Below are 21,883 nucleotides of genomic sequence, written 5' to 3'. Positions count from 1 at the left end.
GCTTGAAAGAGCGCAAGAGATGTGCAGGAAAAAGGTCAGAGCGGTACCGGAGAGGCCGACTAACCACAATCGTCAAGACCGAGGCCGAGTGAAATGGCTCTGAAAACTGTAGGGCAAATGGTAGGTTTAAACAAGAGCACACAGAATCTGTCCAAGCGTGTCTAGTTTCCTTTAAGAAAAGGTGAGCAGAGGCAAGCAGAGTGATTTTGTTGTGAAAAAGCTTTCTCAGCTCTAATTACTCCCGATAGCTGTAATTTACAAGTTCTTGGTGGATAGAAATCACCAAGATTCACACATTTTCAGACCAACAGCTGCCACCATTAGTGAGCAAATCGCCAAGTCTTCTGGGCAGTGGCAGCCCGCCACCCGTGGCAGCGGGGTGACAAACCAGGAGGGCAAGGAGACCAGCACGGCCAGTGGCCCCCGGGAACCCTGCTCCCTGTAGGGCGCTGACTGCAAGGCAAACCGTCCAGAGACAAAAGATTGCAACCACCACCACCACCATCAATTTCCAACCTTCCCATGGAGCACAGAGCGATACATACCGTGCAAAAAAGAATGCCTGTTTTGGAATGCGTGAAATCTTGAAACACTGCTGTTCTTTCCTACAAAAACAAGAAAAAATAGGGTCTTTATAACTCAGCTCAATGCCAGCTAGGTGGTGGGCTTAGATTCTCACAAGTCTCCCGACGTCCTACTACTGTAACCACTTCTAGGCACAGAAAGGTTTTGCCGAGGAAGAGGAAGAAGTGGATTCTTCATATCATCCAACAAGACCCTGTTCCTACAGCACTAGGCTTCTTCCAGACAGAGGCAAATAATGGAGAGCAGCACGTTTCATTAAGATAATGCAGGGAGGGGGCACACCCTCCAGAGACGGCCAACACCAAGAATAGGGGTGCCGAAGGCAAGTGCCTGCCCTTGGGGGTCCCAACTCAGAATTTATTCTAACACCTTTTCTAGAGGTGGTCTGGAGGATGAACAGCAACCAACCTTTCCTATAGAGCCATTTTTTTAAAATTTATTTTTAAAATGATTGTAAAATTGTTAAGAACCATATGTCTTAACTGGAGAAAAATATTTCAAGTCAAAGGAAGGAAATGAAATCATCCCACCTCTTAAAGCAAACCGCACAGCTGGCAACCTCATGGGGCTCCCTCTGAGGGCTCCTACGGAGGGCTCCCAGGTGCCAGAGCTGGCCTGCGCTCTGCGAGCCTGAACGTGCCCGATCTGCGCAGGCACTGTCACCTGCCCCCAGGCCAGGGGGAGAAACTGAGGCGCAACAGGCTAAGGGACTTGCCTCCTAACGTGCATCCACTGTTAGCGAAGGGCTGAACTGGTTTCTGAACCCTGGGAGTTCATGGCTTCTCCGTGGAGTCAAAACCAAAAAAGTTCCTAAGAACCCATGAACACCTTAAAGGCAGGACATGCTGTATGCAGACATGGAGTAAGGAATACAATGACCAGACCCCTGAGGATTCAGCATGGCCATCAGGAGACAACTCCTTCAACAGCAGCCCCTCTGTGATGCTCGTAAAGCACTGAGTTGGCCACTCAGGGAGACCACACTGAGATCACGTGGAACAGTGGGCAGGGCAACTAGCCAGGAAGATGTGATGGGCCTGGTTTTAGCTTAGTCCTCGGGACAACACACTTCACTCGTGTTTACAAAACTAAATAGAGACCCTCCCTTCAACCTCCTGCCCATCTCACAGGGAGGGTGTGACGGCTAAACACCTAACAAACAGGACAACATGAATAAAATACTAGAAATTATTTAATGATGAAAAAATTACTTTTTCTCAAAGAGAAATAACAAGGATGGCCCCTGACATGTACTGAGCACTCGGTCTGCACTAACTCAGTGAACCGCCACAACTCCGGAAGTCTGTACAACTGTTCTCTCCACTTTTGAGGCCTGGACACCGAGCACAGAGAGGCCAGATCCTTCCCTGAGGTCACACAGCCAGTGAATGGCAGCCTGCCCCAGCGCACACAGCTGTAAACGCCCTGCTACCCTATGAGATGCACTGTCTGAAACACCCTAACTGCAAGTCCTAGATGCTCCTGAGCTCACATTCAGCTTCTTCTTTATCCTCACACCTCCTCTGAGGGATGACTCTGGAGAAAAGAGACCTAGAGGACTAGTAAACTGAGTTAAAAAACAAACCATAAATGGCATTACATTATGAAATCAACAAACTCAACTGAAATGGGGAACCTGGAGGTAAAACTCAAGAGTTTACAAAACTCATTAAGGCTGGACTATTCAGGACATTTGGCATAGTCTTATGTTAAGAAGCTGTGTCCTTGAGTGACCTTGAGTAACTTCATTTTTCTGAGCCTCCATTTCCTTAATTATTAAAACAAAAAAGCAATAACATAAACAGGGGCTAGACTTGACGGCCTTCTCTGGCTCCAAAAACGCTCGGACTTTCCTAAGGTGGCTCTAGCCAAACCATCCTCTGCTTTCGGGCTCTCCGTTTCCTCAGCCGCCTGGTAGCCTCTCCTCTAAGACAAGCTGGCTCCCTCTTCAAGGCCTGCCTGTCGCTCCTGCCACAGTTCCGGCAAGCTCACCTTGTCCTACATCCTGCTCGACTCCCCGAACGGCTGGCTCGGTGACCAGCTGCGGAATGAGAGTGAACGCAGCTCAGTACCTAACTACCCAAGATGAAGAGAGTGTTTCACCCTCCTTCCTGCTCAGAACCACTCGCCGCGCGGAGCCCCCGCAGCCCCTGGCGCCCGCGTCCTCTCTCGGCCCGAGTGCTCCGAGGGAAAGCTCTGCATCTTGTTGACAGTGACAGCAGTCACGCTCAGCAGTACCATATGGGAGCCACAATTTAGCTCCATTAATGCTCTTAATTTGAAGACATCAAGCCCTAATTACACACTGGGTACTAAAAAGGCAAAAGCCTTCCCTGGTGCCAGCTACTTAGTGGTGCTCTGTTGCCTTAACAGCTGGCGGGGGCAGAGTCCGGCCAAGCCGGCCCGCGCGCTCTCTCAGGTGGAAGAGACCCGCTCCTGGAGCACAAGTGAACAGGAACAAGGGGCTCCTCACCACCTCCGCCGGGAGAATGGCTGTGTCACCCGCTGTGGCCTCCAGGGGGTCGCCCACTTTAGCCACGCTCTTCCCTGGTCCAGCAGGGTCCCAGTCCGGGGAGGCCAGGGCTCACCTCTTGCTCCAGGGCGCTGTGCAGCCGCAGGAATTTTAACGGCATGGAGGTGGCTGGCAAACGCTCTGGGGCCAGGGCCCCTGAGTCGCTCAGCAGGGTCTGGAGGAAGAGGGTGTAGTGGAACTCCACCAGCTCGCAACTTGAGAAGAAGACAATCACCTTCTGGTCTCTCTCAAACTGCACGGACACAAAGGGGGGAAAACACCACCATGTATTTTTAAGATCAGGTGACACTAAAATGAATCTCTCTATAAAACACGTGGGCAGGCTGGCCCCGAACTGGAAACAGAGGTGACAGATGGCTTTGAATTATTTTTTAAAACAACACTGGTCTGCCACACTATTCATACAAAGAATGCAGGACAGGAAAATGACTTAGCTGCCACCTCAAACAGGCCTCCTGCATCTGAGAAAACAAATACGCTTCAGAGCTAAGCTGATGTGAGCTCGGCCTCCCTCACTCACTCAGGGCTTGCCACGCACAGCCCTCCTCATGGGGACCCTGAGATCGCAGGCAGTCTAGAAGCTGCACCCTCAAGCCCTTCCACGTACTATTTTTCCATGTACCAGAGAAAGTTATCACATGGATCCAGTAAACACACAAATAGGATGAGTCTCTAAAAACACGCACACAGACCCATGTAATCTGGCTCACATCCGGCATGCTTCAACCACGTGACGTCCCTGGTGTCAGTCTAGGACTGGTCTATGAGGCAGATCTCAAGTTGCACACAGTGAACCTTGAGTCCTTACTGCAATTCTAGAACCACTGACTGAGAAGAGCTCTGCTATGGCCTGCACTCGCCACCACGGTGGAGCTGGTAACTTCACGTGCATCTCAGTTCACTGCCCTCCATACCTGACGTAAACAATACTGTGGTCCTTTCAGGATCAGGTCAGGCCCAGCCCTCAGACCTACCTTGCACTTCTGCAGGATGAAGGCCGCCAGGCAGACGAGTCTCAGCTTGCTGGGGACCACCACCACATGCTGCTCGAGACCGGCTGGGATGGCGAAGCTGTCCAGCTCGTCAGTCGCCTGTGGAGGAGAAGCTTCGAGAGAGGCCTCGCTCTCTGGGCTCGACAGGTCGTGGCTCTCATCCAGGACGGAGATGCTGACAGGGTCGTGTAAACTGATGTCAGCTAGCCGCGCTACACCTTTGAGAGAAAGCGAGAAGAACAGCTGACAGGCGTGCGCTGTACAACCGCCACATCCGCAGACGCCGACACCACACATCCAGGCTTACTAAGAAATCCCTGATGGGTACCTCCAAACGCTAACACTCATCTGCCCCACTGTCAGTCTCCCAGGGATCCACCAATTTCTTCCCAGGGTCTAAAAACCCATATACACCACCAATGTCTCTAAACTCTGACCTGTGGAAGACCACTGCAACAGATGTCTGCCCATCACTCCCCAGAAAGGCTTCGGTGGTCAAGCAAATTATGGAAATCCTGATAAAAAGGTTTCCTGGGATTCTTTCACAGGGCTTCCCATGTTTACAGGCCTTGTCAGGACCTTTACTTGTGTGACTGTGCCCATGAACCTCCTAAGGGGTAGGAATGTGGCATTTCCCCCACTCTTTGAGCACAGAATCCCTTTTTCACGGATTCTCTCTCAGGTCACTGCTAGTTGGAACACACTCTGAGAACTGCTGGTAGGGCAGGCGGATGGCGTCTGATACACGTGCACTGGCTGGTAAACCAGGTCAAACAGGAACACGGGAGCTGAAGCGCCCTGCAGTGCTCTGCGTGCAGGGGATCCTGGTGGAGCCTCAGTGCTCCCATCTACGACAGAGAGCTAAGAAGCCCCATCTCACGAGGATGAAAAGACAGAAATGAGTTCACGGAATGTACTTTTCAGGTTTAATTTAAAAAGAGCCTTAAAAGTCCCAGCTGGGCTTCCCTGGTGGCTCAGTGGTAAAGAAACCACCTGCCAATGCAGATGTGGCTTCAGTCCCTGGGTTGGGAAGATCTCCTGGAGAAGGAAATGGCAACCCACTCCAGTATTCTTGCCTGGAAAATCCCAAGGACAGAGGAGCCTGACGGTCGCAAGAGTCAGACACGACTGAGCAACTAAACACCACCATAGTGTCTTTAGGAGAAAGTCAGGATGATGATACTTAGAAATGTGCTGGCAGAAAGGTCACCTCCTTCAGGACAGGAGCCCTGCCCTCAGTGGGCAGCACCCGCCATCACAACCTTTAGAGACCACCAGCCTCCTCCTACCTCCACACTGACGTGAGTGCCAGCAGCCTCTCCCTCCCGTGAGGGTGCTGGACCTGGGACCTGCCCTTTCTCCTTCTGCCCAGACGCCAGGGACTGGAGAGTCAGGATGTGGGGGGAGGAGGCCGGGCACGCAGGACATGCGGTTTGGAGAGCAGTCCTCTCAGGACATCTTCCTCCTTGCCTCCCCGGCCCCTACCTTGAGGCTGAGAACCAAGCCAGGCAGACAGCCGAGGGGCAGCTCATGTCTAGCCCCTCCTCTTCACTGAGAACAAAGAGTCTCTTTTCAACTCACCTTCCGTGAGCGTTGCCGACAGCAAGACGTTCTGTCGTTCCTGGCACTCAGCATTCACAGCGTTGAGGATCACCGTGAGGTCCTTTTCAAAACCCAAATCCAAGATTCTGTGGTTTCAAGGAAGGAGTTTTAATCTCCATGAATACATGGAATGCTACAGGGCTCCAGAAGTTTCAGTGAAGACCCAGCAACAGCCCTTTCCCTTCACCTCTCATGCTTCCCGGAAGGGCTCACCTGTCTGCTTCATCCAGAATGAGCCAACGGATCTGACGGAAATGGATGCTCTTGGTGGATTTTATATGATCCACCAGGCGCCCAGGAGTGGAGATAAGGATATTTATTCCTTTTCGGAGCCTGTTTAAAAGTATACATCACAACAGAAAGTAAATCTGACAGAGCCGCATCAATGGAAGACACAGCGAAAGGGTTAAGGAAGACAGTTTCCTGGCCAGAGCCACGGTGCTCCAGTCTGAGTCATGGTAAACCCGACAACAGAGAGATACAAAGATACATTTAGGTTTTAGCTTTTCCCTGTAGTTTCCCTTTCTTGCAGAAAATAATTGCAAGTGCTGAAATTCTATTAAAATCGTAAAACCGTTAAGTCTCAAACGAATCTTTACTATATAACCCAATGCCCTTTATCTGATCCACAGATGCTTTCTAGAACATTCCAGATTGTCACCTCGCTTGTGCCAGGGAATCCCTTTACATGAATGAGTCATCCCATGTCAATGTGCTCTAATGGCTGGAAGGTTTCTTACACTGAATCCTTGTTGTAACTTCCAGGCAATGTACCCCACCTTGCCCCATAGACTAGGCAGAACAAATTTAACTTCTTACTTCCCAGATGTCCTTTATCCCATCAGCCCGCGGTAATAAAAGTTTACAGTCTTCAGGTGAGTACATTGTCCAGCTGCCCTTGTCATTAAGTGGACGCATGGCTATGTTCTAGCAATAAGATATGTGGAAAAAGGAAAGATGCAAATCCTTTCAGTACCTTTAGAAGAAGGAGGTATGACAGGAAGCTAGATATAATGGTTGGAGCTCCAACAACTACCTAACACTATGAGGAAAGATTGAAAACAAAAGCCTCACTTAATGGCACAGAAAACACAGAATGAGCCAGGGATGCTCATGCTGGTGCATGCACCATGCCAGCCAGCTTCTTAAATGTGAAAGAAAAAGAAAAAAAAACTTCCATATCATTTGTGGCACCGTTGCTGTTATTTACAGTGGAGTGGAATCTCATCCTAGCCAATATTTGAAGATTTCACGTTTAGTATCTGCTCCTTGGTTACACATTACACACAGGGCTGGACATAACTACTAAGCATGAGGCTACAATAAAATAAAAACGTCTTCAAGAGAATGCAGACAATTTGGGATGTACTTTTTGCAACAATTTTCTACTGACACCCATGACCAATTCTAACACAGCATTACAAATAAATGTATTTGGGTATAAAAAGCAAGATGTAAAGAATCATGTAGGTTTATAATCTTGTTTTTGTAAAATCAAACAACAAATTCCCAAACTCCCAATGTCACAAAAGGGAGTCTAAGGTGATGTATCCTTAGCAAGGGGGACCATGGATATTGGGGGGATGGGAGGGGTTGAGGGTGCGAGTTAAGAAAGTAAGGAGCTGTCACTGATCACATCAAAAGGGAGCCACTGGTAGGCTCATCAATATTTAAAACAAATAGCACTGTTTAGAACGATCCCTCAAGGGGACTCGAGCTGTCTGTACATCCTGGGACTAGGAACCACCGTCTGGGACAAGGCTCTCCCCAGACTGAGAAGGGCCAAAGTCTTAGAGAAGAGGAAGACAGGGCAGATTGAAAGAGGAATTAACAACAAACAAAACTCTCCCTACCTGGCCTTTTCTGATTTTCTCTTCTCTCCTCCCATTAACACTCCAGGCACAATCCAGGTAAACGGCTACAGAAAGACATCAGACCATAATCAATGTGAAGCCCCGTTTACAGAACAGAGCCTAACTGCAAATTCCTGCTCCTTCCGGAAGTTGGGAGGGAGAGCTTCTCAGGGCAGGAGGCAATACTGTGCAGACACAGTTCCAAGGCATTGCCAGGCCAGTGGTTACCAGCACTAACTTAAATTACAACTATTCAACTAGCTTCTGACACTGCGAGAGAGGAATATGAGCTTTTTAAATGATTCAAGGAGCTTCTCTGCCTTTCCCCATAGAGCCTGAACTGAAAAAACGTTTCAGTGAGTCTACTGCCATTTTTTATTTTTTCCTTTTTGGTTAAGATCAAACCCAAATACAATGCTTCCTCATTGCCACCCATGATGAAAGAAAAGGAGAGATCAATTCTCATTATAATTTGGTGGGCTGGCAGGCTTTGACTTGGAAGCTCTCTCTCTCTTCATTCTGAAACAAACCCTGCTTGCAGCCTGTTAAGTTGCTTTCACTGGATCACCTTAAGGTTGTACCTGTGAAGCTCTGTACGTTGCTTGCTAGTGACGACGATGAATAGATTATAGGAATGGAAGTACCAGGAAACATTAGTAAACTCGCTAAGCCAGAGATCAGTGATTCATAGGTTTAGATCAACAAAAACCTACAAACTGTACCTGGGGAGAGCAGAGACAACCAGGGAATGGAGGGACACTGGAGTGATTCCTAGCTCTTTGAAAATAAAAAAAAGACTGTGGGATCTCTTTCCTCAAAAAGTCAGGAAAAAAAGACAAAGCTGAACTCGTGGCTTGCCTTACCTTAAGCAGTTTCTGGACAGTATCAAAGCTTTGCAGAGCCAGCTGTAAACATGAAAAAGTGAGAAATGATGAGCAAGATCCCGCCCTTCCTTTTCATTTAATTTTTAAAATTTAGACAGTGTGAAGTGATAAGGATGCAACCTAGGACCTCAAGCCAGGATTTAAAAAGTCCTATGCACAGGATCTCCTTGGGAAATACATCTTGTTCTCAGGCCGATGCTGAAACCTGTCAGTCTGGAGAGTCTATTTCTTGGACAGACGCAAACACAGTGTCCTGGGCTCCCTCTGCTGGCTCAAATTCCCAGAGTACCGTGCAGACAGGTACCGTCTATGGTGCATAAAGATGGAAGAAAATGAAGCAGAGGTGACCTGAATCTGGCTCCCTCTGGAAAGAGAGAACGTAGTATGTGTGAAGGGGTATGGTGACGCAACAGGCTAGCCTTGGGGTCGCTGCTGTAGAGGTGACATGACTATTTCCTAATGTTGGGGCAGAGCAGCAGCTAAAGACAGAGATGATCATTTCCCAAGTTTATTAAGGGGGGCAGAAATAACACAGAAACCAACAAGCCCAGTGGAAATCAGAGAAAGAGAAAATAAACGTAGGTTACAGCCATTAACAACCATCAACAAAGCCTCTACGTAATCCCTTTATCCAAGGAAGATACACAGTTTCCATGTGTTTAGTATTCATGAAGCATCCCAGGGAAGAGGCAAGGTTGCTGCTGTAAAAATTTAAATAGCTCCATGCCTGCTCCTTCACTGGATGGAGCTGAGACAGGGCACTGCAGGATATACAAAAGGCTGGGCTGAAACCTCCGTCGCCGAGATCTGTTCTCTGCAAGGAAGTGATTGGCATTTGATATAGGAAACACACATCCTGATCTGCAATTGCCTCCACAGGCAAATAAAATAAACTGGATAGAAGAGATTTCCACCAAGAAAGAAGAAAAATATCAAAAAGCTTAACTTTCAGAAAACAAGTAAAAAAAAAAAAAAAGGTTCATTTTTAGGGTCAACTGCTTTTAATTTTTAATTAAGTTGTAAAAGAAAAAAAATGTACAAAAATGCAATTATTCTAATTCCTCTTAAAAGAAATCTATAATGTCATTAGTTTTTAGATAATAGAAACACACTTCTCCAAAACCAAAAACTTCTGGTTTCTAAGACTACTCAAATTTTTCTTCTTGTCAGGAACCAGAGGATGGTTCCCTGGCAAAGGAAAAGAGTGCGGTGATTGGTGCAGTAGGGAGAAAAATAGTTAAAACACTTGAACCTTATTCAATGATATTGCTGAAAGAACTTGTGATCAGCACACATCCCGAAAGTGGGACTGCTTACCTCTCTTGTTGGCACTAGTATCAGAGCGTAGGGGCCATCACCACGCTGTTGAACAGAAGGAAAGAAATGCCATGAGTTGAATGAACACAGGTCATAGGAATCTGGAGATACTAAGGGTAGCCACTTGTAAACATCAGGAGCAGTCTTCTTAAACAAAGTGACAAGACGGTCCACTGTGCCTGGGCTCAGTCGCTCAGTGTGTCTGACTCTCTGTGACCCCGTGGACTGGAGCCCGCCAGGCTCCCCTGTCCATGGGATTCTCCAGGCAAGAGTACCGGAGTGGGATGCCATTTTCTCCTCCAGGGGATCTCCCCAACCCAGGGGTCGAACCCAGGTCTCCCTGGGATTCTATATAGTCTGAGCCTCCAGGGAAGCCCATTATCATGGAACAATGATCTAGAAGTCCTGACCCATGCAATCAGACAAAGAAATATGCATGAATCTGGAAAGTAGGAGGTAAAGTTGTCATTATTAGCAGATGATATTTTATCCTAAAGAAAAAAAAAAAGCTTAAGAAATCACTTGAAAATCTATTACAGAAAGACAACTCCGTCAACTAGCTGAATATAAAATTAATATATAAAAATCAATAACCTTCCAATGCAGAAAGTTAGATGGAACCATGTTTGGGAATAGCAAAAAAAAAAAACTCAACATAAAAACTACACTTCACAAAAATACAATAAAAAAATGTTAAATACCTCTGAGGAACATAAGATAAAATTTAAATAAATGATTCTTGGATAAGAAGACTCAATATTATTAATAAGCCAATCTCCCTAAATCAATCCATAAATGTAATACAATTCTAATAAAAATGTCATGAACATGCATATTTATGCATATATAAAATGTCACAAATATACATATACATGCATATAAAAATAATATACATAACCAGATAAGCTGATTTCAAAGTTCACATGGAAAAACAAATGTGCAGGAATAATCAAGATATTTCTGAACATCAAGCGTTAAAACAACTTAAATCTGTAGTAGTTTTTTAAAAATTGATGCTAGCACATAAGAGATTATAATAGCAAATACAGTCCAGAATTAAATCAAATACATATAAAAAGTCAGGAAATACAGTAAGAGGCAATTTATATCAGCAATGAAAAGATGAACAATTTAAATGCCCTTTTAAAACTAAGCTAGAAAAATAAAGTTGGAGTTAAGCTGGCCTTTTTATAGATGACATAAAACTCAGAAACTATCAAACATGAAGAATTTTATTACACAAAAAATTTAAAATTTCACAATGAAAAAGTAATACCTAAACAAAATTGAATCATATAACATGGGGAAAAATATGCCATACATAAGAGAAAGGACCATTTATTAGTTTATAAATGTTTGTAATTCAACTAAAAATAAAAATAAAAAACACATCAACTCAAACAGAAAAATGGAGAAGGGCATAACAGTTAATTTATGGAAATAATAACTCAAAATATGACTTTTAAACATGTGAAAAGATGCTCAACTTTACTCCCAAGAGAAATTCAAATTAAAACTATGACACAATATTTTTCCCATCAATGAGCAAAAATAAAACAGCTGACAGTGTTGATAAAGGCATAGGGACACAGAAACTCTTGTACACTGTTGGTGGGAATGAAAATTGGTATAACTCCTTTTAAGATCAATTTTGGCATTATCTACCAAATAAAAATACAAATTCCATTTATAAGAATTTCTCAAAAAGATTCATAAGTGTGTGTAAAGAAGTTGTTTAATTGCTTTGTAGCAAAATGTTGAATACAACATGAATTCCATCAATGAGGGAATGACTCAATAATTTATGGTACAAACATATAGTGGAATACTAGAAGGCCATAAAAAAAAAAGCAGGTCAACACAGTAATGATAAGAAACCATCCCCAAAACATATTAAGTGAAAAAAAGCAAGGCAAAATCATGCAGAGCAAGCAACCATTTCTGTATCAAACAAACAAAAACTTCAGCCAAAGTGGGGGGAACTATGCATACTCAGACTTACTTTACACTCAAAGAATATCCCTGGCAGGATAAACAAGAAGCTGCTGCTAAGGACCACACTATCCTAAGAGCTGTGCCATTTGGGCCAAGGGGCAGTAGAACGACTCACTGATCACTGCATGTTCTCTGGTACTCTTCAAGAGATTTTTTTTACCATGGGCTTCCCTGGTGGCTCAGAGGATAAAGCGTCTGCCTGCAATGCAGGAGACCCGGGTTCAATCCCTGGGTCGGGAAGATCCCCTGGAGAAGGAAATGGCAACCCACTCCAGTACTCTTGCCTGGAGAATCCCATGGACAGAGGAGCCTGGCTGGCTATAGTCCACGGGGTCGCAAAGAGTCGGACATGCCTGAGCGACTTCACTTTCACTTTCTATACATTATATCCATAAATAACAGTAACAATGATAGAAGAAAACAAAGTAATCTGAAAAGAGTCCAGTGGTGCCCTGCGTCTCCAAAGTGCTGGGACATGGGAGGAACCAAAACTCTGTTAGGGAACTTCCCTGGTGGTCCAGTGGCTAGGACTTCACCTTCCAATGCAGGGGGTGTGGGTTCGATCCCTGGTCAGGGAACTAAGACCCCACATGCCTCGCAGCCAAAGAATCAAGAGAGAAAACAGAAGCAATATTGCACCAAATTCAATAAAGGCTTTAAAAAAATGGTCCACATAAAAAAAAAAAATCTTGGGAAAAAAAAAAAAACACATTAGTGTAGAAGCTAAGCACAGATTTAGTGGCAAATCAAATTACAAGGATGGTTTTCATGTTTTGCATAGGAAATATTTACCCATAAGGAGAAAAAGATTTGGAATTCAAACTAGGAGTGTCTGTACTCAACATCTTTGCAAGACGGCACTGAAGCCCGGGCGGGGAACAGTAAACATGTTAGTACAACGGTATCAACACCACAGCGTTAGAGATTCTGACATTTCAAAAGGTGTTACTACACAGAGAAGAAGAAAGAACAATCAGTTCCGCGCAAGGCAGAAGGGAGTGAGGAAGGATGGATGGGATGTTAAAAAAAAAAAAGAGAGCCCAAGGAGCTGAAAGCGTGGAAACACAGAAAATTGGTCCATTCTCGTCCTATCACTACAGTAATTGACGACTCTGCTGGGTGCCTTGAATTCGATGCTCCCTCCAGACGGGTTTTTAAGAGGCCGGATCCGTTTACATTGAACCACAAGGGCCTATATTGAATGTTACTTGAAATAAATTTGGGCTTGGAAAACCGTTTCTACAGAATACTTCCATCTTTAATAGAATGAGCTGTTATTGATATTTAAAAAACACTTGAGTAAATAAAAGCAATGACATACACGGCTGGTTAATGCTCTGAATATAAGCAATTCAGGACACTGCCCTTCATACAAGTCCACGTTGCTGACGACAAGGACACTGAGCGGGCACGTACTGTTGCCAGGATCGGGGAAGCAGGGCTCCACTCTCCTGGTGCAACACCTTCCTTAATCCTGGCAACCCCAGGACACAGGCTCCCCGTGACTCCCCCTGGGGCATACAGGGATGGAATGATGCGCTCAACGTCTCACTCAGACCCAGGTTCTGAGCAGAGCCCCACCACGTTGTCCGCTCTAGGAACACAATTACATCTCTGCTGTCCTTAGTTCACAGGTCCAGGAAATGAGTCAGCTGCGCTGGAACTGTGGGACCCACGCCAACTCAGATATACGCCCAAACCCTGCAACTTTCCAAGAAGGAAAAAACCCTCCACTGTCTACAGACGTTCTCCTGGAGTATCTATAAAGGGCTGAGACTTTACCACACTGACCTAAGAATTCATATTTCTTCTCTAACCTGTACCAGGTACAATGTGAAAGCCCTTGTATGAATCCCAGCACTCTGAAGTACCCAGTGGAAGGAAACACCAGTCGTCCACAGGAAACAGAATTCTCACTCATCCACCTCAGAGAAACCCAGTATTAGTTTGAAAAGTGTCTTTCTCATCTGAGTGTGCACGCACATACGTACGTGCACATCCGCCACCATCAGTTATGAAACTGGACTCTCATTATACACACTGCTGTGTAACCTCCCTTTGTTAACACAGCAAGAATGCCTATCAAGTTCACAAAGAGGAACTGAAGAAAACATCACTTCCAATAACTACATAAGGTTCTGTCACTTGAATGATTGTGTAGGATTTGTTTTATTGACTTAAAATCATCTAAATAAAGTTTAAATAAATTTGAACATGTTCATTCTGAAATAATTTCGGGCTTACACAAAACTACACAAATAGTTCAAAGAACTCCCTTATCCCCTCCTCCCAGCTTCCTTATATGACATTGATTCTCAAAATCATTGTGTTAAGATCTTATGGAAAAATCTGAACAAACATTTGGGCCAACCTGATACACTGGAAATTAACACTGAATCAATATTATCAGTTAATCCAAAGACCTTATTCAAATTTTGTTACCTGGTTTTCTAACACGCCTTTTTCCAGACTCAGATCCAATTCAGGGCCGCACACAGCACTCAGCTGTCATGTATTTTTCATCTCCTTTACTCTCGGGTAGAGCTTTAGTGTATCTTTGTCTTCTGTGACCTTAATACTTTTGAAGAGTACTTGGCAGTTGCTGTGTAGAATGTCTTTTGACTTGGCTTTATTTGATGTTTGTGATCAAATTAGAATTGTGCATTTTTGGCAAGAAAACCAGAGAAGGACTTCCTTTGTGGCTCAGTGGTAAAGAATCCAGCTGCCAATGCAGGAGACACAGGCTCAGTCCCTGACCCTGGAAGATCCTACATGCCACGGAGCAACTAAGCCCACACACCGCGACTACTGAGCCTGTGCTCAGAGCCTGGGAGCTGCAACCACGGAAGCCTCACACTACACCTAGAGAGCAGCCCCACCTGCCGCAACCAGAGAACAGCCTGTGTAACAATGGAGACCCAGCACAACCAAAAACAAACAAACAAACAGCAAAAATAAAGGAAAATTAAAAAGAAAAAAATATATACATGAAAGAAAACCAGGGAAGTACAATTTTATCCTTCATACCCCTAGCAGGAGACCTGTGAGGTCAACACAACCCAGCACTGGTGAGGTCCCCCGTGACCACGTGGCCGAGGTGGTGACAGCCAGGCCCCCCACTATAAGGCTACCACTGTTTCCTCTATTTCCTGGAAAGATAACTTGAGTGTGTAAATATCCCATTTTCATCACACTTTAATCCACTCACTCTCGCATCTCTGGTGACTCCTGCCTGAAGCAGTATCACTGCTTGCTATATGATGATGTCCTATACGAATTCACCGGAATTCTACTGTAAGGAAGGGCTTCCCCTTGTCCCGTCTGTTTAGCCAATAATTCATTTGTGTCAGTTTGGACTCAGGGTCTTTGTTTTAGACTGTGGACAGGAACCCAACATTATCACTATTTATTTTGTCACTGCAATAACAGGAAGGCTCAACACACATCCAATTCTGCGTGCCCAAACCAAGGAAAAAAGTGACCAACCAGCTCTTCTCATCTGCCTGTGAACTACTCCACTTCCTATTTCTATTCTCACCGTTTCCTCTCAACTCAGAATAACCAGGGTGTACTCGTGAGATTCCAAGTTGGGTTCTGAGATGATCCTGATGCCCATGGAACACGGCACTCCTGCGGCCTCCTCAGGATCCATGCCAAGGAACCTAGTTCTGGCCCCTCTGGCCCAGGTGCTAAGTGGGCCCCTCTTTCACAATTAAAGAGAGGTCCAAGAAAATATGAAACATAAGGCGGCCCAACTGTCACACTCACTAACGGAGTGCTTCTTTGCCCTTCTACCATTCATGCCAAATCCCTGTTTTTAATACAATGCTAACCTTTTCTGGTAAGAAGAGCTTGGCCTCTGGAGCCAAAGAGAATGGAGGTGGAGGCCCAACTTCAGGCTCACTCCCCGCATGGCCTTAGAATGGTATTTAACTTCAAGTCTCCTTGTTTTTTTGTCAAATTGAGGTAACAGTAATTCCTTCCAATTCAGTGCGATTAGGGCAGTTAGCAAGCCAAGAAGATAACCTGAGCAAAGCATACAGCACCATGTCTGACACAGAGGTGGCATCTTACAAATGTTCCCTCGTAGACCTGCTAGAATGACTGTTACAGTTGTCTATTATTTGTTCTACTTTTTATTCTATCTCCCACTCTGGGCACAATCTTTAGATGCAACACACTTATATAGTAAATGAATTCAACAGAGATAGGAAAACAAAGCTAAGTGAAAAGATTTTACTGCTTTGGTTCAGTTTGATGGTTTCATATGCACCATGAACAATAACAGAAAAAATGCACTTTCTTTTGTTTCTTGGCCTTGTCGAGCAGCTTGTAGGACATTTGTTCTCCAACTAGGGACTGAACCCAGGGCCCTGGCAGTGAAACTCCAAGTCCTAACCATTGGACCGCCAGGAAACTCCCAGAAAGACAGCCTTCCTACTCACCTGTATTTTGGATTGCATTGCTTGAAGAGACTGGACCATAGGGATGCAATAGGCAAGAGTTTTACCTTTTAAAAGAAGACAAGAGGAATTAAAACCAGAGCCTGAGGACGTCAGAAAACCAAAGATAGTAAAGGAAACTGGCACCGCTCTGAAGTCTGGGGATAGGAAAAGTGCACTCACATTCAGGGGAAAACGGAAGGCACCTGTCTGTCACAGCTCTGCTCTGTGAATGCAGCGCTTCTAATAAGCCTGCAGCTTCGCTCCTTTAACGTCTAACAAAGAAGACAATGACACGCTCCCCAAATCTCACAGAAGCTCAGTTCAGTGAATGTTCCTAGGAACTAGAGAAGCTCCCCTCCCCAGGGTCACCCTCAACCTCTCAAAGGAGCTTCTGAAGGCAGAAGTGTCCTCGGTGGTGCTTTCACAGTCAGGAGCCAGTTGGAAGCCCAGAGCCCGCCTCCAGAAACCAAGGAGAAACCATGGATGGCAAAACCCTTGGGCTTCCGCCCACCTGGACAGTGGCTGAGCGGGGGCGGAAAGGACAGCTGACCTGCTCTTACAGGCACAAAAGGTCAGAAAAGCCCTTCCAGACTGTTTTGGAACAAAACCAGTGTTCCGTGATTGAGCACAACAACTGGCATCTGATCAGTGCGTGTTCACGGGAAGAGTGCTTTAACACCAGAAAAAAAAATTCATTGCCACTGGAGTAAAGATGGACAGCTCTAGCCAGAGCGCTGAGAAATGACCGTGGAACCTGACTCCCTTCTGATCATTCCTGATCGTGGTCCTAGTGATCATCCCCCTCCTTTCAAGGCTCTGATCAGAAGCAAGCACGGGCGCCCCTCCCCCCACCAAACAAAGCAGCCACCATCATCAACAGACAGCTCACCACATGACTGTGGAGGAAGGGCAGAAACCAAGTGATGACTGACCTGAGCCCGTCTGGGATCGCACGAGGGCATCTCTGCCTTCCAGCAACACGGGGATGCTCTGCTTCTGAACGCTTGGGCCGCCCGAAAGAAAGAGCACATGCTTATCTATGATGTACTTACTACCTGCCCAGGTTTACAGGCAGAGACACAAGATCCACAGAATGCAACTGCCCCAGGCTCTATGTCACCTTGGAGGTCACCTGAACAGTCATGGGAAGGGCTGAGAAACCCTTGATGGTTAGAAGGGCAAAACCCTAGTTAAATTTTTGGAACTTTTGGGGCTGAAAAAGTTGAGGCAGCCCAGAGATTGGCTGGTATGCTACACTAATTAAAAAGAAAAATGTGACCAGCATGATGACAAGCTGGAGCCACTACAAAGCATATCACATTATCTTCTGAACCAGGGAATACGAAGCAATAAGACGTTATGGAAAGATTCCCAAGCAGAATAGAGAAAGGGAGACTTGTGAGCCCCGCAGACAGCCAGGAATTGCTGCCCATTCTCTAGAAAACCAAATATGACTGCCACAGACACGGTAAGATGTGTGTCCAGGTGTGTATTCAAAAACAAACAACTAAAATGACAAGGTCTTACTGCATAGTATAGGGAACTAATGTCCTGTGATAAACTACAACGGAAAAGAACATGAAAAAGAATATACATATATATAATTGAATCACTCTGCTGTAACAGCAGAAATTAAGACATTATAAACGAATTCTATTTCAAGAAAATTAAAAAAAAACTGAAAGAATATGGAAACCACATTTGATTGCTAAAACTGAACAAATCAGTAACAAAGGGGCTCATTTTTTCTTTGATGCTTTTACTAACAGTTCCAAGTGACGGGCGACATGAAAACGTGCATGAGCACACATACTCAAGGCCGGTGGGGGGGTGGGGGGTGGGGGTCATTTTTGCTCCAGACCTCTCCCTCCCACTACTCCATTTCCATTTTCCAGTTGTCACTACCATTTAAAATCTTTTTTCAGCATCCCATTACATCCAACCAAGTATTTACTCCTATCTTGTAGCTGACTCTACTTCTTACTACTAAGAAATGACAAGATAAATTTTGTATTTTAGACAAATTATTTTCAGGCAGCACAGACCACAGTGGCATCCCACGCAGACCACCTCTGGACGAGAGACCTCTTAAGAGTTTAGAGTTGAGGGTGGCAGGGATGGAGACCCAGTCCCACGTACTGCATGGGGAAGCCGAGTGGTTACCAAGCCCTCAGGGGTTAATAACCTGGCATTGCTCTCTAAGCCAAGACATGAGTTTGCTGTCCTCCAGGGACAATTCAGATTTTATTTGCTTATACCCACTTAAATCCTGAGAAAATCAAGTGACCCAGAACTCTTACCTGGTCATACTAGACATTTTTAAGACTGTATTTATCGTGGAAATCTAAGAGAAATGACAAAAAATAAATTAAATACTTTATATAATTTTTTTGGTATAAATACATTTAATGCAAATAAGGATGCAAAGAAGGGGAAAATACTGGGGTAAAAACTGATCATCACAATCCAATCAAGTTCCTCCAAACCAATGGTTCTCAACTAGGGGTGGTTCTGCACACTGCTTCCCCGCCAGCTTGCCTAGGACGTGTGGCAACATCTGGAGAAACTGCTGGTTGTTACAACTGGGGGGCAGGGATGCTCCTGGCAGTGGGTAAGCACAGGACCTGCCAAACATCCTACAACACGCGGGGCAGCCCCTGAGACACAGAGGTCCCATCTCCCAGCGCGCACAGTACCCAGACGCGGAAAGCTGCTGCACTCTGTGCTGAGAATTCGAGCAAAGGTAACCTGCCCAGAAGCAGCAGCAGGTGAAGCCATGACCGTCTGAGCCAAGAAAAGCTGGACTTCCCAGAAGTGGATGTACTTTTCTCGCCTTACTCGTAAACACGCCTGGAACACTCACTCATGGCTGTCTGGGTTTCTTAAGTGTCCATGTTCTAAAAGACCCTTCTTCCTTCAGTTCTTATAACTCCCTTAATAGCAAGACAACAATTCATCCCCCTCTCCTAGGGTCACTGTGACACTGGCCACCCAAAACAGTCTTGATGCGTACTGATCCAGTAATATGAGGTGGTCTTCAAGTCAAGCAAGTGGAGTCCCAGCCCTAACGTGAGTTAGGTGAGCAAAAAACAAAAAAGGGGGCTGGGCTGGGGTAGGGGTGAGGACAGTGAACAGATTCCTAAGCTCACGTGAACTGTCCTGGAAAAGCATCTTATCAATCTCAGTTTAGCTGGGTACCTGGAGCAGATATAACCCTTCTTTGATTTTTTTTTTCTTCCTAGAACTGTCACTTCACAGACATTCTGAATGAACAAACAGACCCTCAAAATCGAGACACCCAGAAAACAAGGAGGGATACTTACGAGATGTGGGTGGAGATCCAGGGCTTGAAAAGCATCTGAAGTGAACACCTTCTCTTGCACCTGCTCTACTACAGGTCTGCAAATAACGAATAAGATGCAGGCCATCAGTTCCAAGAGACAAAGAAAAGGGCAGAAGACACTTAATCCCTTTCGTTCCCGCAGGGCGTCAGCCCCTGGCCATACCTGGGGAGTTCCGGGATCTCAGGGTTGTTTTTGAACAGCGATGAAGTCTTGGCGCCCGGCTTCTGCTCCTGGTCTCCGTCCCTCGCGCCGGCTGAGGGCTTCTTGGGAGAAAACGTCCTCTGTGCCTTCCCCTTCAGGGTCCTGCGAGTTTCTTTCGCGGCAGTTTTCTTGGCCGGGAGAAAAGAGGCTTTGCTCCTCCGTTTCGCTGGGGGAGCCTCGCTGGATGCCTGGCATTTTCTTTTGGTGGCTGCTGCTTGCTGCGTTGTTCCCAAAAGGAAAGAGCGACAAGAGATGCGTCAGTCCATGAAGACAGACCTCAGAGTGAAGCCTGACTGCCCACAGAATTGCATCTCTCCCTGCAGAGATCATTACTCCCCATATGTCAAGCAAGTTTAGGGTATGCAATCAGATTCTTTAATTCGGCCCTTTTTTAAAAAAACCCCCACAAATCTCAGCTGATACATCTACCAGACCTTACCAATCATCTTAACCTCTACTTCCACCAAGACCACCAAGAGAGAGACATTTTTCAGGCTGAATGTTAACAACTGGAGTCTGTTTGCAGGGAAGGGAGGACCCACCTAGTGAAATGTGCAGCTAAGGTGATCCAAATCCCTAGGAATCCATTTATACGGCAAGCACGGGGAAGGGGAGCGATGAATCTTGCCTCTCTACCAACAAAGCCCATCGCTTACTGCACGTGCCCAGGAAGCGGAAACCTTCATTACCGCCTAGCCTGAGCGCTTGGATGGCTGTCATTCTCTGCCCTCATGCTGCTCCCCCAGATTCAGGGGGTTTGGAGACGATTCCTCCTCCCAGCTTCCATTCCAAATGAGAATTCTGCTCCATCCATCACCTCCATTGCAATTATTTCCAACACTTCTCGCCTTTCCATTCCCCATCTGATCACCGATTATGGGAAACAACATGAGATATTTTCTTGCCTGTTGCTTCTTATTTCCATAACACGAATGTTGTTAAATGCATGACGTCCAAACTTCCCCTAGGAGAAGAATATCCAATTCCTCTATTTTCCTTGACCTTCTCGTCCAATTTACATTACACATGAATATACAAACATCCCCTGAGTAGCTGGGGCTCACTATTCTGGAGTTCTGGTTTCTCTTGGAACATGCCATCTTCCTCCTGGCTTGAGATCAGGACTTCTGTGTGCTTTAACTGTGACTGTCAGCTTCTGACTAACCCGGCATTAACAACAGTTCTCTGTTCCTGGCAACCCTAAGGGTAGCTAATTCAATATATATAACTTCAAATATTTGGTATTAATATTTAGCATTGGTATTAACATTTAGTATTGATAATCTGCTTCATTTTACAAATGTCACAAATTTATTTTTACAAAATCCTTAATATTCAGACTGAAAAAGAAATGAAGTCAAGAATCAGGTCTCATTTGCAAGATGGGATGAAATGTGCAGATCTTGCTTGGTTTATAGAATCACAGGCTCCTGAAGCACAAAAAGGCCTAAAGGCCTCTCCCGCTGCGCATGCGTGGACCTCCCATCGCAGGAGCCCTGCCAGGCAGCCCTGCAGCTCCTGCCTGCACCTCCTCCTACTGTTCTCCACCCCCACGAGGCAGCCCATTCTGTTCCCAACCAAATTCCAGGGGTCAGGAAGTTCTTTCTGACATTCAGGCAAAATCTGTTTCCTGGAAGATCCAAGTCCTCGTCTGCAGTTTGTTCTTGGCACCAACTCTTATACACAACACTCCTGTTCACCATAGAATTCCATTTTTTTTCTCCTTCTTTGCACCAAATATTCCAAACACGACACAAACTTTAGACCCCCTATCACCCCGGTCATTCTTTATTTCCATGTCAACGTCTTTCTAAGTGTTTCGAGTTAAACACAGTATCAGGAGGGCTTTCCACTGCGCTCAGGCTAAAATCCAGAATGTGTGACCTGAGCTATGAAGAATCTGCCTTTGTCCAGCTCACCAGCCTCAGCTTTACTCTCTGCCATCCTGGTCTTCCTTAAATTCTGAGGATGTCCCGAACTCCTTCTCTCCTCAGGGCCTTTGCACATGCTACTCCCAAACCCAAGTCCCCAACCCACCCTCTTGTACTCATTCCTCAAATCCAGGCTCACCTGCTACATCCTCAGAGGAGCCTTTCTAGACTTCCTGCCTCCACCTATCAAACTCCTTGGCT

The 21,883-nt window shown here is 45.6% G+C and overlaps 1 protein-coding gene across 3 annotated transcripts in view; it reads right to left on the bottom strand.

Moving 5' to 3' along the window:
• The window catches only part of DDX31 (DEAD-box helicase 31), a 73,059-nt gene that overhangs the window by 48,040 nt on the left and 3,136 nt on the right, over nucleotides 1-21,883 (bottom strand). For all 3 annotated transcript variants that reach the window (XR_011255431.1, XM_069582103.1, XM_069582102.1), the window contains exons 2-14: nucleotides 19,713-19,969; nucleotides 19,530-19,605; nucleotides 18,507-18,550; nucleotides 17,139-17,209; nucleotides 16,207-16,271; nucleotides 9,767-9,811; nucleotides 8,429-8,470; nucleotides 7,566-7,630; nucleotides 5,926-6,045; nucleotides 5,692-5,798; nucleotides 4,093-4,328; nucleotides 3,174-3,350; nucleotides 546-605 (exon numbers count right to left, since the gene is read on the bottom strand). Coding sequence is in view for 2 of the 3 variants with exons in the window: in XM_069582103.1 (XP_069438204.1) it covers nucleotides 546-605; nucleotides 3,174-3,350; nucleotides 4,093-4,328; nucleotides 5,692-5,798; nucleotides 5,926-6,045; nucleotides 7,566-7,630; nucleotides 8,429-8,470; nucleotides 9,767-9,811; nucleotides 16,207-16,271; nucleotides 17,139-17,209; nucleotides 18,507-18,550; nucleotides 19,530-19,605; nucleotides 19,713-19,969 (1,365 nt within the window). In the remaining variant the exon portion in view is untranslated. The remainder of the gene's footprint in view (nucleotides 1-545; nucleotides 606-3,173; nucleotides 3,351-4,092; nucleotides 4,329-5,691; nucleotides 5,799-5,925; nucleotides 6,046-7,565; nucleotides 7,631-8,428; nucleotides 8,471-9,766; nucleotides 9,812-16,206; nucleotides 16,272-17,138; nucleotides 17,210-18,506; nucleotides 18,551-19,529; nucleotides 19,606-19,712; nucleotides 19,970-21,883) is intronic.

Source organism: Ovis canadensis, chromosome 3 (genome assembly GCF_042477335.2).
Source record: "Ovis canadensis isolate MfBH-ARS-UI-01 breed Bighorn chromosome 3, ARS-UI_OviCan_v2, whole genome shotgun sequence".
Classification (NCBI taxonomy): Eukaryota; Metazoa; Chordata; class Mammalia; order Artiodactyla; family Bovidae; genus Ovis; species Ovis canadensis.
The sequence above is the reverse complement of the archived record's forward strand: the minus strand, read 5'-3'. Positions and strand labels throughout refer to the sequence as shown.